This window comes from Pelodiscus sinensis, chromosome 8 (assembly GCF_052426305.1).
Source record: "Pelodiscus sinensis isolate ZL-2025 chromosome 8, ASM5242630v1, whole genome shotgun sequence".
NCBI lineage: Eukaryota > Metazoa > Chordata > Testudines > Trionychidae > Pelodiscus > Pelodiscus sinensis.
The window spans coordinates 55,012,309-55,032,174 of NC_143059.1; the positions used below are offsets into that span (position 1 = coordinate 55,012,309).

General features: G+C 39.4%; 1 protein-coding gene across 2 annotated transcripts; it reads left to right on the top strand.

Moving 5' to 3' along the window:
• The first annotated feature begins 6 nt into the window (after positions 1–6).
• Positions 7–19,822, top strand: IKZF5 (IKAROS family zinc finger 5). 2 transcript variants are annotated; one of them, XM_075935314.2, is made up of 6 exons: positions 7–131; positions 3,140–3,205; positions 7,785–7,880; positions 11,355–11,518; positions 11,819–12,001; positions 14,334–19,822. In XM_075935314.2, the coding sequence occupies exons 4-6, from the start codon at positions 11,386–11,388 to the stop codon at positions 15,275–15,277; spliced, it is 1,260 nt and encodes a 419-aa protein (XP_075791429.1). In that variant the 5' UTR covers positions 7–131; positions 3,140–3,205; positions 7,785–7,880; positions 11,355–11,385; the 3' UTR covers positions 15,278–19,822. The 2 variants fall into 2 exon arrangements, with proteins under 2 accessions (XP_075791429.1, XP_075791430.1); XM_075935315.2 differs by having other exon boundaries at positions 50–99.
• The last annotated feature ends 44 nt before the right edge of the window (positions 19,823–19,866 follow it).

Consider the following 19,866-nt stretch of genomic DNA (forward strand, 5'->3'; position numbering starts at 1 on the left):
CGCCTGCGCGGCGAGGCAAGCGTGCTACTCTCGCGAGGCTTGGGGAGCCGGGCGGGCGGGGCTACTACTACGGGAGACACAACAAACATGGCGGCTTCGGTGGGTGTTAGGAGCTGTGGGGTGCAGGGGAGGTGAGTGTTGCTCCCGACCCGCAGCTGAGGAGCCGGGCTCTGGGGGCGGGGGTGAGAGAGCCGCCCTGTGCGCATATCCCCAAGGAGCTGCTGTCGCCTGTGACTAGCCCCCTTGTCTCCTTCACTCAGGGCTGGGGGCGGGGGGGTCTGTTACCGGGGAGTAAGAGGCTGAGGGGGAGGCAGTGACAGTTCCCGCCCTGCAGAGCTGGACACGGGGGAGCGGGGCAGCAGGTTTTCCCTTCTCCCCCCAGGGGAGTGGGGCACTTGCCCTGCTCTCTGCGCTGTGTCTCTGGGTGAGCGGGTGGGGTGTCCGCCTGGCCCCAGCGCGATGGGGGTGCCGCTCTCTTTGCTCTCCGCTCCCAGCGTTGAGGAGGGAGTGTCAACGGGGGTTTTCTCCCTTCCCTCGGAATGGGGTGGCTGTTCCTTTCTCTCGCCCCGCCCCGCACAGGAGACCGATAGCAAGAGCTGCTGGCCGACAGATGCCCCTGGCGCGGTTCCAAACCGTGGTGTTTTATTTTTTAACAAAACTGAAACGGACACAAACGAGTCTGGCTGTGAGGGATATTGAATCGGGGAGGGAGGTGTGAGAACAGGCTTGGGAAAATGCGCTCACTGGCATGGAGTTCCTAGCACATCCTCCCTGAAAATGGGTATGAGTCTGCTAGAAATCTTCTTTTTCTTAAATTGGGAGGATTAAAGTTTGCTTAACTGAGTTCTGCAGTGGTAGTGTAGCTTTCCCCCTCTGTGGGCTCCTGCTAGGCAATTGGGGTGGGAAACAGTGCTCTGACTGGAAGATGGAGAATCTGGTTCTTGGCCTTTGTATGAAGACTCATTTGTATTTTAAATTTAGAAGAGTACCACATGGGAAATCTTTGAAAAGGTGGTCGTTATTTTTTGTGAGGCATTAACTTTCTGGTCATGAAACTGTGTTTAAAAACTTGAGCACGATGTGTGATTGCTTTAGATCCTGATTCTTCTGCCCACCCACATGCTTCTCAGAAAAGAAAGTAATAGAATATGTCAAATAACAGTTATGGGAGTTCAGAGGTGTTTGGTTCTGCTCTTTAGGAAAGAATCCCTTCATTCTGAGATACCAGCCAAGTGGCTTCACAGCAAGCTGAAATAGTGTTAGAAAGACTTAAATGCTCTTCTAGACTTCCTTGATGGAAAATGTGTAGCTTCACATGTAGGTTTGTTTGCTGTCAAAGGTTCCAACTGCTTGTTTGTGTGTCCGTTATTTCAGAGCCATGATATCTGAAGTGTAGGAGCAAACCAGAAGGCTCAGCTGTGTATCTGCATGATTTTTTTTCTTCAGGATAACTGTAGAAGACTTTTCAGTAATATAAGGCTTTCACATTAAAACATTCTGCAGTACTTTTTGAAATATATGTATGAAACATACTGAAAAGCAGTTAGCTTTAGGTTGAATGGGGTATTCAGGAAATCAACCAGTGTCCAGCACTCTACACAATGTTGAAGCAAAGCAAAGAAAAACATTTACCCAAAAGCAGTGAATAAACAAACCCTTTAGCTTACAGAATGTGTTATGTAAATCTCTGACACAATTGTAGGAGGCTGAATTTAAGATTACTTTATACATCTTGGTATAATTATCATGAAAATTTACCATTAAAGTACAAAATCTACTATCCCTTCATTTTCTACAGCAGCAGTTCTCAAACTTTTTGGGCTCCGGACCCCATTACGTGTATAAAAATGTATGCGGCACCCCAACGGTCCACTGATTGTATGTTGTCTGTTTCCAGTTTGTCAACCTTGCGGAGCCCCTGGAGATGTCTCGCGGAGCCCTGGGGCTCTGCGGAGTGCAGTTTGAGAACACTGTTCTACAGTGATTGATGGTGCATTTTAAAACATTATATTCCTCACATGAATAGGATTTTATAAAAGTAGTTTAAGGTGTCATTCACAAATTACTCACTAAAATATATAATTTAATTAATTTTGTTGAGGTATTCATAGCCACATAATGAGCAATGTTAGTATGTGATATGAGTAATATTTGTTGATTGTTTTTTTTTTCCTATCTTTTCCTTAGGGGAAAAATATGTGCATTTTTAAAAGCACAGTATGCTGTTTGTTAATTTAAGCAAGGTCAAAGCAGTGTTACTTGCATGTGAAACAGAATATGGTGAGGTTTGAATTAGTTCTCAGATCCTGTGGAAATTTATGTACATCGGTATAAAAGGATCCTGAGAATCATAACTATGGTAACAAGGAATGAAGTTAATTTAAACATGATGGTCAGACCACTAAATCATGTCTTCTACCTTTCCCCAGTTCCACTCTTCAGTATTTATTCATCTGTGAGAGTTTTTCAGTCTGAAATGTCACTGTATAAATTACCACACAAATCAACTTTTTGCCCTTGAAGCAGAGAGTATCACTTCAGACTCTTTGGTTCAATATTTTCCTGTTGAACCATCCCAAAACTCAGATTTTTAATATGAATTATTGAATGAGTTTAGTCTACTCATGCACAAACTTTCCAGTTGCAGCCCACCCCCACCATTCACAGAGTTTGTCACACCCCTCCTTCATTACTTTGTCACACTCTTCCAGAAGGTGGAGGAAAGAAACAGAGATGAGACTATTCATTCATTTGGTTTAGTATTATAGCATCTGACTCACTTGGAGAGGTCCCGGGTTCTCAGCTATTGCTTTGTTTTCATGTCAATTATTAATCATTAAATGAGGTTAAAATTAATTTTGATTCTCTTTAATTTTAAAAGGAATGATAGGCCTACTGTAGTTATGAAAACTAAATGGTTGAAAATAAGCCTGACTGCGCTTTTATTTGTATTTTTAAGGGTGAACATTTCTTAATGCGTGTGCACACGCGCACACAGAGTTTGTGCACCACTGATTTAATCCCTATGTTTGACATGCTTTAAAGTTATAACTTGATGAGACTTGGCCTCTGGAATCTACACTACTTCCCCCACCATCACATTTTTAATGCATGACCTGGTATCTTTGTTTTACTGCAGGAGCCACCACCAAATGGAACACAAGTTAACTTAAACCTAGAGGAAGCTGGTGACATCTGAAAGAGGGTAGGCAAAATTGATGCGTAAAGATGTGCTTAAAATTAACTTACAGTGGTCAGAAGAGAAAATAGTGGACCATATTCAACTTGGCCATAAAAGGGCACTATAACTTGGAAGCCAACAGAGTGGCACATTTGCATTAATTTAGATGGAATAAATGAGTTAAAGATGTTGACATAACACCAGTCATCAACTGTTAAGGCCTGGGGATTGGTGTACTGAGATCTCGGCCTGCTTAGCAATATGGTAAACACACCCGTAAAAATCTTTTAAAAGATTAAATATACCAAAAAGAATGAAAGGCACATTTGAAATGCAAAGTATTAAATAAGGGTTTCATTGTAACATTTGATTCTTTTCCTTGTAGGAGAGTGTTTTTTAAATGGAAACACTCCATGTTGTTTGACAGTGTCAACAAAAGATGTTTGTTATTAGTATAAAAAATGTTGTTAAATGTCTTTTTTGGGAAAAGAGAAGTTAGTTGAGATGGGTTTGAGAGAGTATTGTTGCTACAGCTGTACAAGTCCAGTCTTAGAAGGAAAAGCTCTCATGTCCAATAGTCACATGACATCAACGATGGTAATAACTATGATCCCAGGTGATGTTGGGGATTCAGCTGGAGATGGTAGGGGTGGTGATGTCATCTGGGCCCCTCTCTCTGGCCACTTATCAAGATCAGAATGATTAAGGCCCAGGGTTCCAGGAAACTGGTGGTTGGCAACCATGAGTCACACCTGCTCCACTAGCCTCTCTGTTCTCTCCCTGTATCTTTTTTTTTGTTCTTTCATATTTTTCCCACAAATACTTTTTTTTTAAGGACCCAAAAAGGGAATGAGGGTGGAATAGCCCCTCTGTTATTTTACCCATCAATTAGTCCTAATAGTCCGCATATCAATTTTGGCTTATAAACTTCTGACTCCACGTTTCCTGTTTTTAGCAAGTATAATTTAACACAGAGATTAAATCATATCAGTTTGGCTTTTTTATTTAGACTAATTCAATAATTCTGTCTTCCATTCATATGTTTATCATCAACATTTATTGTAACAGATTACTGTAACATTTTATGAATGTATACATTTTTACCGTTGAGCTCATATTTTGGGTAAATTGGTAGGCCTACTTGTCACAACAACACCACTTATTTCAGGGCTGAATTTCAGCCACTGTATTAGATTCCAAAAATAACAGAGAAAGCCTGGTTTAATCCCTATTCTAAGAATTATTTAGACACAATTTTGATAAATAAGAAAATAAATAACCCATTGGAATGCTTTCTTGTGTTGAACAAGTGGGTAAAGGAAAAATGGAGAAATCACATTTAACAAATAAACAAAGATGTCAAGTAGGGAAATCCCTTTCATTTGTTTGCAAACCAAGGGAATCTGGTGGGGGTTTTTTTTGTTTTTTTTTTTTGCCTATCAACTTTGTTTTGTTGTGGTTTTTACCTTCTGATGGTATTAATGTGGCAGTTGCTAGAAAGCATAGTTGTTATTCAGTCTTGAGTACTAGAAATGTCTTGATTTGTTTGTCACTATATACTTGTAGAGATTTACATATTTTATTAAAATGATCTCTCTATGGGATATATACTTCTGGAGTAGATTTCTTCTTCTGTATTTCATCAATATTGGAGTGGAAAAGACTAGGTGGAATTAATTTGAATTGTTAAGTTAGAATTCCTATTTCACTCCTCTGATGTTTTCAGGGTCCTCTCCTCTATTCTCTCTAACCACCAAAAGTACATCTTGTTGACTGTTCTTCCAAATCAGAACTGAATATAACTGCTTCTGAAGCTCATTAGTTCTGAATTAAGCCCTTGGTATAGCACTGATGTCTAACACTTTCTGCCTGAACATACCGCAAAAAAGTTAAGGGACCTGTAGGAGACCCTCCCCCCTTGTGTCCGGGGGGGAGTGCCCCTCTTTTCTGTAGCCCTCCCCCTTTCGTTTGGAGTTCTCGCGGTTTCATTTGTACCCGTTATACAATTTCCCCTCCCTTCACGTATAGCCGCACCCGAAAAGAGGGACTTTTGCCTCTTGGGGATTACGTTGGGGTAGGGGGACCCGGGCCCACCCTCTCCACCGGGTCCCAGCCCGGAGCCCTGGGGAGTGATTATGACGCTCTTCTCTCCCTATTGGTTGGCGGGGTGACCACCTGTAGCACACTGACCCGTGGGCCTAACGCCCTACTCCAAGCCACTTCCTACCCTGTCGACGGTTCCTCTTACCCCCATGATGGGTCCTCGGTCTATTCGCCCCACTCCCCTGCAAGTCTTCCTGATCCTGGCTCAGGCTCGCAGTTCCGGGGTCGTCGGGGGTCATGGTCTGCTGGGGCGTCTTCCCCGCTGCCGGTTCCAAAGCCCTGTTGCTCCGGTCCTACCCCTGAGCCTTCACGGTCGGCTCCCCCGCACTCTTGGGAGCCGTCGCCACTAAGACTCTCTGCTTTCCCCTGGGTACGGGGTCCGCCATTTATAAAGGTCATGGCGCACCGCTGACATGGCCGTCTGGCATCCCAGGCGGTGCCTGACTCCTCCCCCTTCCACCATTCTTCCCCTCGCGGGCTTCTGAGGCTGCCCAAAAGGCCCACGCCTGCGCCCTCCTGCTGACCCAGTCCCTCACAGCTGTCTGCCGGCATACGGGGCTCATCCGCCCCCTCGCCCAAGCAGCCCGGGATGCCTGCGCCAGCGTGTCCCGGCTGGTGCAGCTCTCCCCGGCTGTCCGCCAGAGCATGGGGCTCGCCTGCCCCATCGCCCAGGCAACCCCGAACGCCCTCATCTGCGCGTCCCAGCCAGCACTGCTCTCCCCAGCTGTCCGCCAGAGTGCGGGGCTTGTCTGCCCCGTCACAGGACCAAACTCACTTTTTTGAGGTAGATTTTCTGAGGAAGGCACCATTCACATATACCTAGCTAGTTTGTGTGCTTCCATCCTAATGCTACTGGTGCTGAGGTCAAGTTGTGTAGGGAAAGCAGCTGAATCATGTTACATGCTGGCAATCCTCAACTGGCTTATGGTCCCAAAGGGTCCAGTTACAGCTTGTGTAAGGTAAGAACAACCCCAAAGCTCTAAACTGAACTTTGACAAAGTATCAGGGAGCTATAGTTGGTGGTTTGTTTTCAACTTCTCTTTTGCTTCTCTGACTGCTCAGTTGAGGATGAGGAGACATTCTTTGCTGGGCATTTCTGTAGGTTAAGATCTCCCAGAGACTCCCTCAGCTTGGCAGGTAAACAGAGAATGAGATAACGTGAGCAGATTCTCTTCTGCGATTCTGCGTAGTGGGGAAGCTGTGAGCAGTTGTAGCAGGGAAAGCACAGCAACTTAACAGTGCTCTCACCTCTCATAAGAAATCTGAGATTTAGTTGGGGAGGTGTGGAGCCTACTATTATATTTCTGAAGTGGGTTTTGTTCAAGCACTTTACGTTCTCTAAGAAGCACTTCTAGAACAGATTTTTCAATTTGTATTTTAATAGAAATTTTCTTAACACAGTTGCCCTCAAGGACCACAGGGGCTGGATATCACTATAGTAAATTGATATGAGACCCTCCCCATTTCAGGGACTTGTCACTAAAAAATTTCCAGCTAATATGCTATTACTAGATCAGTAGCAAGTTATTTAACTGATGTATAATAAGTGGGATTAACAGGACAGTAACATGCTGCACTAATACTATATTGTTTAACACAAAGCATCCTTGTGAAAGAAAGATTCACACCGAAATCTCTCAAAAGACAATCTGCAGGAAACCAGCATTCCAGTAGCTAGTGGTATGTGTTGAATTGGTCCTCGTAGTTTAAGCAACTTTGTTACAGTCAACTAGTGTTAGTGAAGCACTTGGAAAATGCAAAGCACTATGTGAGTGACTAGTAGTGACTTTGAATTTGGTACTGGACACTTGCAGATCATTTAATGAAACTCTGGTCACTTCTGTAAAATGAAAAGATTTGCTAACTGAAAATATATATGTTAATGATTGCTGTAATAACTTGCAGGAATTGAAATATCTGAAACTGCCTTTTTTCAGACTTGAATTTTATCTTCCACCTTAAACTTATTTCAAGCCAAAGTTCTAGGAAAGTCTGATAGTGGTGATATTGGAAAAGAGAAAGTGACAAATGATGTAACGGTGAATTTTTTTTTATTGAAAGATCATGAATTCCTCTGTTCTTGGCAAAATATTAAACTCAAATTCTGTGGCTGTATTTGAGAATTATGCAGCACTGCCCTTGCAAGCCTTCTTCCCATCACTGTTAATCAATACTATTGCAGAATGTGTTTTTTCAGTTTCCTGTCCGACAGCAAAAAGTGATTCCCCTAAAACTTGTTCTGCGGATCACTACTAGTTGCCATCAGAAGGAAATATTTGTAACCTCTATATAGCTTGAGGGATGCGTCGAGGAGGTCCATGAAAGATGTCCTTCTGGAAATGTAGTCCATGTAACAAAACAATTAAACTATTCCTATGAATTTTATTTGTTGCAATGGGGCCCTCTTCTGAAAGTTCAGCAGGAAGCCAAAAAAGATTTGATTAAGAAATCAGAAAACAAGTTGGACAGGCTAATTTTTTTATTATTTTTTTTTTTTCAGGAAAAGTGAGGCAGCAGTGCTCCCTTGCTTTCTATCTGATCTATTGGGAGTTCAGGTTGGAGTATGTTTGCTACTTAGCAGGCAACTGCAATTCAGGTACAATTCATGTAGACTTTTAAAACTCAGAAACACAAGGGAAAACTAAAGAATGTAGCTTAAAATAGCTGGAGAAATCTCCTGCTATGTTCCTGTCTCTGGCTGCAGCTCTGATTTTCCTGTTGTGATATGTGTCATCCAGCTCTATTTCCTACTAGGGATGTTAAATTGTATTTATTCAAGTAAATGTATAATGAGGGTGGGGGACATGGGGAGCCCCCTCCTCCTGCTGCTGCCTCTGTATCACAAGCAATACTTTTCAAGTATTTTTACATATAGACTTTAATATACATTAAATGAATGTTTTTAGTTAAGGCAGTAAAATCATCAGTTCTCTTTAGTCTCACAAAACCACTAAGGTAAGTAGAATTTTTATGTCCAATTTACAGATGTGTAGATTGGTAGAGTCATTTTATTCAATTCATGTTGTTGGTAAGTAGCATGAGTGAGTGTGTGTGTGTGTGTGTGTGTGTGTGTGTGTGTACACACACAGGGCTCGCTGAACCGCGGCAAGCCCCGCTCGCCAGCCGCGCTGTCTGGTGATCTGCGTTCTGCTCACGCGCAGATCCCCCGAACCCAGCTCTTCCGGGTTACAATCTACTCGCCACAGGTGAGTAGATTGTATTATTTGTCGAGCCGTGTGTGTGTGTGTGTGTGTGTGTGTGTGTGTGTATACACACACACACACACACACACACACACACACACACACACAGGGCTCGCTGAGCCGCGCTCGCCAGCCATGTTGTCCGGCGTTCTGCGTTGTGTACATGTGCAGATCGCCCGAACCTGGCTCTTCCTGGATGTAATCTACTCACCACAGGCGAGTAGATTGCATAGATTGTCGAGCCCTCTGTGTGTGTGTGTGTGTGTGTGTGTGTGTATAAATATAAATATAAATAAAAGTAAAATACTCTTGTCTCCATAAACATGGTATATAAGTTATTTGAAACTTTGAGAAAGTGATGGTACTGTAATATCAATGCCACTTTGAAATCTTACTGATTTAAGATTAAATGTTATGTTTTGTAATTTGATTTTTTAATGAATGAGTTCCCTCTATAACTTACACAATTTTAGAACACTAACAAAATATGCATAAAAAATGTGTTGAACACCTAATTTGACACTTGAAAGGTTTCTCAGCTTCTGAAATCGGTTCCCCTCAACTGCTGATTTAAAACATGAATGAATCAAAATATAATTTGCCTTAGTAGATGGTAATTAACGTTCTTGACAGTCTTGAATGTGTCATGATGCATAGTGATGATTCATTATTTCATTAATCATAACTATCCATGTGCCTAACTTTAAGTCTGTGAGCAATCATGCTTCTGAACATAATTCAAAGATACAGAACATTATAAGTCTGTTAGTCACAAAGTCTTTTCTTTATAATAAACTAGCAGATTTAAATGGCTTTGCTTAGGTCCTTAATTCAGTACATTTTTTTTAATAAAAGGAAATCTTATATGGTTTATTGAAATAATTATATTTTTCAAAAATAGTGTTATTTTTAGTAAATCTTTTAAAATGGGAATTCCATCAAGTGTATTTTTTCTTCATCCCTATAAACTCCTATCATTTGCTTTTAACAAAGGCTAGTCAATTTGGATTCCAATAAGTTTGTTTTCTAGTTTTTAACCAGTAAGCATTGATTCAGCTGTGCCAAGACAGAGCGCTGCTCCAAATATCTGTTTAATCTCTTTTCTGTAAAATGTATTGAGAAGAAATCCTGTTCCAGGTTCATCCAATTTTTTTGGCTCATCTTGGTTTAGTCTCTTTCAACATTTGCTGAGTTATGTCAGATTTGAAGACTGTACTTGATTTGGTGATTGTCTCATTTCTGTTTGATTTTATGAGAAACAATCCCATTCCAGGCAGATCTTGTTTTTCTGGCACAACTATACCCTTAAGTCGCTTTACGTTACGATAAGAGAAAACTGCATACCAAATTTGGTGGTCCTAGCTTTTACCATTTAGGAGTTCTAGATCAAACAGACAAACTCTCTAAAATATATAGTAGATTTCCTTGTACACTAAGGGCATATCTAGACTACATCCCTCTTTTGAAGGAGGGATGTAAATTAGGCAGATCGAAAGTGCAAATGAAGTGGAGATTTAAATATCCCACACTTCATTTGCATAATCGCATCACAGCATTCTTTTGAAAAGGGGTATTTCGAAAGTGAAACTGCAGTCTAGACCCGGTTCTTTCAGGGAAAAAAAAAAGCCCTTTTTCAAAAGATCCCATACTCCTCAAGAAAAGGGTTTTTCCTGAAACTGCATCTAGACTGCAGTTTCACTTTAGAAATACCCGTTTTTGAAAGAACACTATGACGCAATTATGCAAATATAGCATGGGATATTTAAATCCCCGCTTCATTTGCACTTTCGATCTGCCTAACTTACATCCCTCTTTCGAAAGAGGGATGTAGTCTAGACATAGCCTTAGATTTGATATCTCAGCATTTAAAAACTGGCATTTCAAAAAATGTTTTCTTTTAATCGAATCCTTTGTACTAGGGCTGTCAAGTGATTAATTGCACATTAAATTTAAATCTCGATTAATCGCGTGTGCTGCCCCTTTGAAATGCTGCAGCGGTGTTTCAAAGGGGCAGCGCTGTGGAAGCCCAGGATCAGCTAGAATCCTCAGCTGACCCCAGGCTCAGTTCAGCTGCCCCTTTGAAACGCAGCAGCAGCATTTCAAACGGGCAGCGCTACACGGAGCCCATGCAGTGCAGCGCTGTCGATGCCCCTTTGAAATGCAGCAGCAATGGGGTTTCCAAGGGGCAGTGCTTCATGGAGCTGGGTTTATCTGGGGACTCCAGCTGATCCCAGGCTCTGTGTTGGGTTGCCCCTTTGAAAGGCCGCCACAGCGTTTCAAAGGGACAGCACCATGGGAGCCCGGGATCAGCTGGAGTCCCCAGATAAACTCAGCTCCATGCAGCACTGCCCCTTGAAAATGCCACTGCTGTGGCATTTCTAAGGGGCATCGACAACGCTGCAGGAGCCTGGGATTGGCTGGAGTCCCCAACTGATCCCCTATTGGCATTTCAAAGGGGCAGTGCCGTGGAAATGCCTGTGATTAACGCGTTAATTGCAGGTATTAATGCGTGTTGACAGCCCTGCTTTGTACAAATGATATAATAAATATTTCTGAACTGAATGGTAAGATTAGATTGAATTTTGTTCTCATGTCTGCCTAGTCAACTAAAATTTTAAATTTAATAAAAGAATGTAATAAGTCAAATAGTATTTATATAATAAAGTTGCTGAGAACTAAATAGCATTGATCTGGGGTAAAGATTAACAATGTTATGATTATCTATACATGTTCGTTCTACTTTGACCATATGCTTTTATTGAACAAGACTATAGAGATGTAATCCTTGATTTAAAATGATTTCTGTAAATGTGAATTCTTTTTCAAATTCAGTGAAATGTGCTCTGATACTGATATTTTTTTTCTAGGCACAAGTTATTGTAAACTCAGAGCGTGAATATGGGTGAAAAGAAACCAGAGCCTCTGGACTTCGTAAAAGATTTCCAGGAATATCTTACTCAACAAACACACCATGTTAATATGATTTCTGGATCTGTCAGTGGGGACAAAGAAGCAGATACCCTTCAGGGAGGTAGGCTGTCTTCAATGCTGTCAAGTATTCTAATTTTGGCGGGGAATGGTTGTGGTGATGTTTGCATTTCAACATGATTATTCTGAAGGCTACTTAACTAGTCTGTAAATCTGTAGAACCTTCTGGGGGAAGTCTTTAAATATATCTTTCACAAAACGTATTTCTTATTAGTTTATTTGTGGGTGGGGGGGGCAATGTAAGGAAGTAAGGAGCTAACAGGTTTGGATTAGTCTCACGCTGACAAAATGCAACAACCCAGTGATTCTCAGTCAGAATCTCTACTGCATTTACTGTTTATAGCTGGGGCAGATGGTGATCAGAATGGACTAGATCATCCTTCTGTTGAAGTTTCACTGGATGAAAACTCAGGAATGTTAGTGGATGGGTTTGAAAGGACATTTGATGGAAAGCTGAAGTGTCGATATTGCAACTATGCCAGCAAAGGAACAGCACGGCTTATAGAGCATATCAGAATTCACACAGGTATGAAGGATTCTACAGTACTTTGCTGTGGGGCAGTATTTCAGTACTTCTGTATACTATGCTCAATGTATATGGAACTAACTTACTCATAGGCTTTGCAGATGTGTAGGTATGTATCTTCAAACAGTGTAATAGTGATGACTGCATACAATTGAGAAAAGTTAAGTCTGTGGTATTTTTTAAATACTTTTTCTTTCATTGTTTAAAAAATGAGGTATTGTATTTTAATAGTACTTGTTTAGGCTCCAATCCTACAAGTACTTCTGTGCTTAACTTTACTGTTATGAGTTACTGCGTTGATTTCAATTGAACTAGTTCTGGTGGTAAAGTTTTTGCATTCGTGTAATTGTTAGCAGGATTTTGGGTCTTACAGAAAAGCTCTTTTTTTGTGAGAGTCTCAATCACAAACTAATTATAAACAAAAAACTGAGAAAATACTGCATTCGCGTTAGTACATTAAATTGTATTCTATTTTACTACTAGGAGATAATATTGTAATATCTGCCAGTAGGCCAATTACACAAGAAAAGCACTCTGTCTAAAATTATAACGAAGGCATTTTTTAATGTGAAAGATCAGTTCGCAAGCTGAAAACTGTTCTCTAAAAAGTATAAGATACAGTGGAAGGGCATGGCACTCTACTATATTTCGGTTTCATGGGGGAACATCCCATAACTCTCTTATTTTAAAGCTGTTAAATTACCTGTGTGTGGCATTCCAGTTCTTGCTGTTCCCTCCAGTCTTTATATGATTGTGTAACCTTGGTATGAATTGTATGATCATTACAAAGATATCAAAGCCCAATTGGCAGACACGTGCCAACCTCTGAAATGATCTCACAGAAGTACCTTACATCAGGGGCTGCAACTACTTTTCCTTCTGCTTCTCTTTTGAAGCTGGTGGTATAAGCAAATCTGGTTAAGGGAGAGAATAACAGATAATTGTCCCAAAATGTGATATTAAGCAGTAAGGTGCCTGTCACTGGAAAGTTTTCCAATTTTTCTTTGTCAGGATGGATCTGGCTTGCTTGAGCAAATACTGATTTGAGCTCTGGCAGAAAACCAACTGCAGTAAATATTCCTTGGGAGAATCGTGAACATAAATATCCTCATCTGTGAGGCTTTGACAGCAGAACAGCAGATGCATGCTTCCTACAGTCTTGTATGAATGTGAGATCAATGATAGATGCCTACAGACATGTAACTCCTTTTGAAAGTCTACTTGGAACCTGCTGTGTGATGGTGAAAATTTCTTTGGAGAGAATGTTAATACTATGTTTTCCAGTGCCAAGGAGAGAGAGGTCAAATTCCACTCCTGGAGTTGGCTATACCCTTTTGTAGAAGAATTAATGGAACGCCGTCTGTCTGGAAGCTGTTCTATAATTCCAGTTATGAAGTTAACAGTATCAGTACATCAACAAGGCATTTAACCTCTTTATGAGCATAAATCTGGAGTTTTAATTCCCAGAACACAAAGCACTAAAATCTTAAATAAATCTGTTAGTCTTTAAGGTGTCACAGGATTCCTCATTGTTCTTTGTGAGAATTCACTTGCCCTTCTAGGCCTATATTTTTCTAAATATAGCTACTCATCTTTAACTAAAATTTGAAAAACATCTGGGTGTTTGATACAAAGGCTGCAGTGTGCGGGGTGAGGGGACAGGTGTCTCTGTGAGAGCTGGTATGCGCAGGGGAGCCGGCTTTTAAGCTGGTGCCTGTATCAGAGGAAGCAGCATGGGAGGAGGGGAGCAGGTGGGAGCTGGTGTTTGTGGGGTGCTGGCTTTTAAGCTGGTTCCCAGTGAGGTGCCTCACCCGCCTCCTTACCCCTACCCCACATTGCTGCCTCTTTGATACAAAGGCAACAGCATAGGGAAGAGGGGGTGAGAGGCAGGTGGCCACCTTCCCCCTGCGTGTAAATGCATAACTGCTGAAAATTTCAGTGGTTACATGTTTACCTAAATAAATGCATTTTAATTTCCCTACTGCAAGCTTTGCTGTGCCATCTTACCTACATGCCTGAAACCCATTTTGGACAAAACACCTGTAGATATGTGAGTATTATTCAGACTGAATACCATTCCTACCTTGACAACATTCCAACAAAGGTCTCAGTTAGTGCCAGTTATAGTGAGAGTGGTTGCTTTTCTAATGTTCACACTTGCCCACTGAGAACAGGATGGGACCTCTAAACTCATTTCATTTATACCTAGCAACTTTCCATTAGCAGTAGGTTGGACTGGATTTGAACTGTTAATTTACAAAGTGAAATGCTCTATCCCTTCCATGGTCTGTTAAATTGTTGCTCTTGAATTCTCTCTCTTTCTCTCTTTCAGGTGAAAAGCCACACAGATGCCATCTATGTCCATTTGCATCAGCCTATGAACGTCATTTAGAAGCGCACATGCGATCACATACTGGTGAAAAACCATACAAATGTGAATTGTGTTCCTTCCGCTGCAGTGACAGAAGTAACCTGTCTCATCATCGTAGACGCAAGCATAAAATGGTACCTATAAAAGGTACTAGGTCTTCCCTAAGTAGCAAGAAAATGTGGGGGGTTTTGCAGAAGAAGACCAGCAATCTGGGCTACAGCAGAAGATCACTAATTAATTTGAGTCCACCTTCCATGGTAGTTCAGAAACCAGACTATCTTAATGATTTCACCCATGAAATCCCAAATATTCAAACTGAAGCATATGATACCATGACAAAAACAACACAGACTAGTGGTCTGCCACGAGAGCCACACGACCTTATGGTAGACAATCCATTAAATCAGCTATCAACATTAGCAGGACAGTTGTCTAGCTTACCACCTGAAAACCAAAACCCAGCATCTCCTGATGTTGTACCATGCCAAGATGAAAAGCCTTTTATGATACAGCAGCCTACTGCACCAGCAGTAGTTTCATCTGTGTCAACAAATATTCCTCAAAGTTCATCTCCTACTAGCCCGGATTCTCGGCCGCCACACAGTCAAAGGAACTACAGTCCAGTGGCAGGTCCAAGCAGTGATCGCAGTGGCCATACTAGTACTCCTAGCATAAGTAACAGTCAGCCAAGTACTCCGGCTCCAACCCTTCCAGTTCAGGATCCTCAGCTTCTGCATCACTGCCAGCACTGTGACATGTATTTTGCAGACAATATCCTTTATACTATTCACATGGGATGTCATGGGTTTGAAAATCCTTTTCAGTGCAACATATGTGGGTGTAAATGTAAAAATAAGTATGATTTTGCTTGCCATTTTGCAAGAGGTCAACATAACCAACATTGACTGAAAATGTGTTTTCATTTAGTTTTTTTTAATGTATTTCATATTTGCTGAAGGATATCGTGCTCATCCCCAACTAAAAAAAAAATCTAATTAATAAATTGACAGTGGAAGCAAAATTCTTTCCATGTTCCTGTCCATAAAATATGCCAGGGATGTTTTACTCATGGAGAAGGAAGTTTTGTCACTCTGAGGATTGGCCTGCAATAATATGTTTTATGTTTGTTACATTTAAATTTCTTGCACTTAAAATCCAGGAAAAATACATTCTACAAATACCAATCCAGATTGTGTCATTTAAACGTAGGTTGCAATCATCCGATTAGGTATTAAACAACAAAAGAGATCTTGGTATCTAAAATATGCTAAAAGTTGATGATAATATGAAATGTATGTTAATATGGAAACCATATTTCTACTTATAAAGTAACTGCTGACGAGAATGGATAAAATAATTGCTGTCAGTAAAGAATAAACTTTTGTGCATACATACAATTTGAATATAAAATGTGTCAGTTTCATCTGACCAAGATATCAGATTTTTAGTAAATTCTGAATTATTTTGTGTTAGGCCTTTAAACTGCTCTATTTTTGCTCTGTTTTGTTTTTGTAAGAAATAGATTATAGATGGGAAGAAAACTAGAAGGTACACGCACGCACACACACACACACACCCTCCCCCCCCCCCCCCCCAATAAGAAATAGAAAGTAGGCAGTTTTGCTTGAGGACTGTTTTCATTTTCAAAATGGTCAAGACATTCCTACTTGAGTTATTTTATATATATATATATATATATATATATATATATATATATATATATATATATATATAAAAATAAAATAACTCAAGTGGGAAAAAAAGTCATATTTTAATTAACTGTCTTGCTAGGTTGCCTATATGTTTGGAAGTTACACATGCTGGTGTATACACATTACAACTGACATGGAATAATGTGCCACTGGTCTACCAGAGTCTGAGTTTGTTACCCTTCTGGACCTGCTTAAAAGACCACCTCTCTCCACCACCCCCGCATTGTTTGTGCGGGAAGACAGGCATAGGAATATTGGAGACTACAGTGTGAATCTGTGATTAATATTGTTTCTGAAGATGTACATGCCGTCCCCTGTATGGGTTAACTTTTATTTTTTATATAGTAAATCTTGATCATTGTAAAAGCACCTACTAATGGAATGGGCACTTTAATAAGAATCTGAATAAAACATCCTTGCAAAGTTCCATGAAAGCACTAGATATTTAAACACCTGAATTTATCACATTTCAGAAGAGTGAATAACTTTCACTGTATTTTGCAATGCACTTTGACTTTATTTCATTTTGTACTATTTGTCATAAGACAAGTTTTTTGTTTTTGTTTTTTTAAATATACTATCCTTGTGAACATGGACATCCAAGATAAAGAGTCCATGTTTTGTGCACAATAGGGCAAGACTTTAAAATGGGGATTTTGGGGGATTTTCCCCTGGGGACATCTGAATGGCAGATGTAGGGATCTGTCCAGAAATTTCTGTTGTTCTGGAGCAAGATCCAAAATCTGTTGAAGTCAACTGAAAGACTTGTTTATTTTGGTGGGCTTTGGATCAGGGCCTTGGAGACCAGGCTTTGCCAGAAGAGTTGTGATACTGGGAATTTTTCACTATTATTTAATTAGAAGTTTGGGACTTGAGTGCATGGCTCTACATTTGTCTAGTATAAGACTATTTTTCATCCTTATAATAGCCAATGATTTGTGTAGGTATGTTATTTCATTGTGGCTGATTGAGTGTAGTGTTTATGATTGCAGAAGTTAAAAACAGAAAAAGGCTAATAGGCCATATAATTCACCCCCTGCCAATTCAGAAGTGGTCTTTACAATAAATCACTAGTTAATATCAGAGGTGAACTTCCTGGCTATGAGTTTGATCCAAAATCCATTGACTTCAGTTGACTTTTTTATAAAACACTTAAGTTTTTGCATAAATAAACTTAAGAATATTTGGAGAATACAATTGCTTAACTACTATACATTTTAACATAATCAAAATTTACTAATTTTTTTTAGAATTGCTTTTTAAAATTACACTTCACAAAGAGAACAAATCTATAGTTATAAAATGTTTGTGCATAAACAGAGACCTAGATATCTGGAATCATACACTTGAATATCTGTTTTCATTTTGAAGATTGCACTAAATGCTGAATGAACTAATCTAGTTGAGGAGAAGCTGTTGCTTTTGTACAGGTTCTATAAACTGCAATTTTTTTTTACAAACAATAGAGTTTGGGAAAAAATACATTCTGAATAGGTCATAATTTTATTGGACAAATATCCGTGTACTTTGTTTCAATCTAACATCAGCTGAGGCATGAGTATTGTACATAAAACAAAATGCAATTATTACTGTTAGACTATTAGAAAAACTAATTGTCTGATTAGCCCCAAAGGAAAACATTTGATACTGTGCTATACCAGATAACATAGTTTTTTTTCTAAAGTTTTTTGGGACTTTGGGGAAGCCATTAAATCTACATGTTTAGGATTAAACCAGCTATTCTCATTTGGAATTGTGACACATCATACATTAGTTTTAATATTGGGTAGTAGAAGTTGCATATTGCAACTGCTTGCTGATTGAAAATATACAGACATTTGCTGTGTGAGACTATTCCCTTTTAAGTCCATGGCAAAGCCTGTAATTCCAAATTCTACAAAAATTTTAGAGTTTTTATCCTTCATATCACTATTCTTGTTTTGATGCTTAGGTCTAGAGCTTGCATTAGTATCCCCTAAAACCATTCAGTACTTGAATCAACATGTATGTAAAAACCATGCCTTGGAACTCTAGCAAAATTGTTCCCAACCTGGTCCATGCACTACAAAGATGTACCAGGGCACCTACAGAAGTGACTAGAAATAAGAGGATGCCTGCCTAACTCAATTGCAAAGGGAGCCTTCATTGGAAGCTGGGAAATGATTCACATGACAATAAATAGTGGGGACTACTAAACAGTAGTATGAAAATTTGAAAACTTGTGGACCCTACATGGCATATTTTGATGCTATTGGATGTTAATAAATTGTATTCACTTCAGCAAAGTACCCAAGGAAATTATAAAAGAGAGGAGTAGAGAATTGAAACATTAACTCTTAAAAACATGTAACAATTATAACCAAATGTTGCTTGTCTCATACAAGTAGCTCCATACTCTGCAGAATTTGGCATTCAAACCCTGATCTTACACTAGAGTCTGTGGGGTGGACCCCACTAACTTCATTGGTGCTCCAGGCACACTCAGTTTTAGAATTGGGACTGTACGTTACTTAGAAAGCATATTGCTGTGTTTTCTGTTGTGCCAAACAGTGATTTGATAACACTTATTTCCTTCAAACTACTAAGTATGTTTGGAAGGTTCATTTTGGTTTTATTAAAATGGTAGTTTTTCATAATTTTGTACTAAATTGTACATAGTCTAATATTTACTAGAATGTAAAATAAAAGAGCACAATTAATATTGCAAAGCTGCTTATGGATGTGATCCTGCAAACTTTATTCTCACAAATAAGCTTTATTCTTACAAAAGTCAATAAGAAATACAAGTCACAAAGGATTTGTAGGATCAGGCCCTAGATTAGTAAAACTTTCATAGAGAATTCTAAATGTGCTTATCTGCACTAACTTTAAAAACAAATCTGTATATCATTTTATAAGAAGCTGTTTAGCTTTTTAATTTGTATTAACAAGGAAAGTTCAGGATATGAGTTGAAGCTTTTCCACAGGTTAAGCTCTATATTTGGAAAACATTAACTTTGTTACTTTTTATTGTTATGAAATATTTTATAAAACTGTTGTACAATTTTAAACATGCACTATTTATCATACTCTTAATACAGACGTCTGAGGATTTTCTGTTCAGTGATCCTTCAGATATTGGATTGAAGATGTGGGTAGGAGATTAATGGTCTCAGTTAATATTTAAAATAAACCAACTGTGAAGCAACTAACAGAATAATATTTGATTTTTCCAAATGCAATGTTTAGCTTTGGATGGCTTTTAAAAAACATTTTATTTGTAATATAACCTACAGCTCTCAGTGCAAGAAAAAGGCATATTCTGATGTTATTTCATAGCAGAATTTGAGCTATGTTGGACATGCTTTTGTTATGGATTTTTTTTTCCTTAAAGGGAATTTCAGTAGAAAGTTTCCCATCAGTTTAAGTTTCTGTGAAAATACATAGTCAACAGATGTTCTGTTGCAGGGTGAGGGGTGGGAGAGTGGGAGTATTTCCCTGCTGAGGCATTTTTCACTGAGAAATCTTAGCATATGATAATTCCAGCTTCTAGTTCCTGCTTTGTTAATGTGTATTTCAATGTAAAAAGCATATTTTGTATGCAAAAGATGAGACTTGAGTTAGTTGTAAAGCAAGTTTTATCGTGTAGTGATACTGTTTTTAGAAAACAAAGTTTAATTCTGAAATTACTATATCTAGTTTAGTTCATGTTGTGGAGCTTTGTTTTGTAAGATATGAATAAAAACCCCTTTCTAATGATGTTTAATTTATTAATCCTTTTGAAAACTATGTAGGGCCTTAAC

What these genes read in the sequence shown, in the direction of transcription:
- IKZF5 (XM_075935314.2), top strand. Translation starts at nt 11,386, where the DNA reads ATGGGTGAAAAGAAACCAGAGCCTCTGGACTTCGTAAAAGATTTCCAG. An exon ending in AGCAGATACCCTTCAGGGAG is followed by an intron (nt 11,519 to 11,818) that starts GTAGGCTGTCTT and finishes TACTGTTTATAG; the next exon opens with CTGGGGCAGATGGTGATCAG. An exon ending in GCATATCAGAATTCACACAG is followed by an intron (nt 12,002 to 14,333) that starts GTATGAAGGATT and finishes TCTCTCTTTCAG; the next exon opens with GTGAAAAGCCACACAGATGC.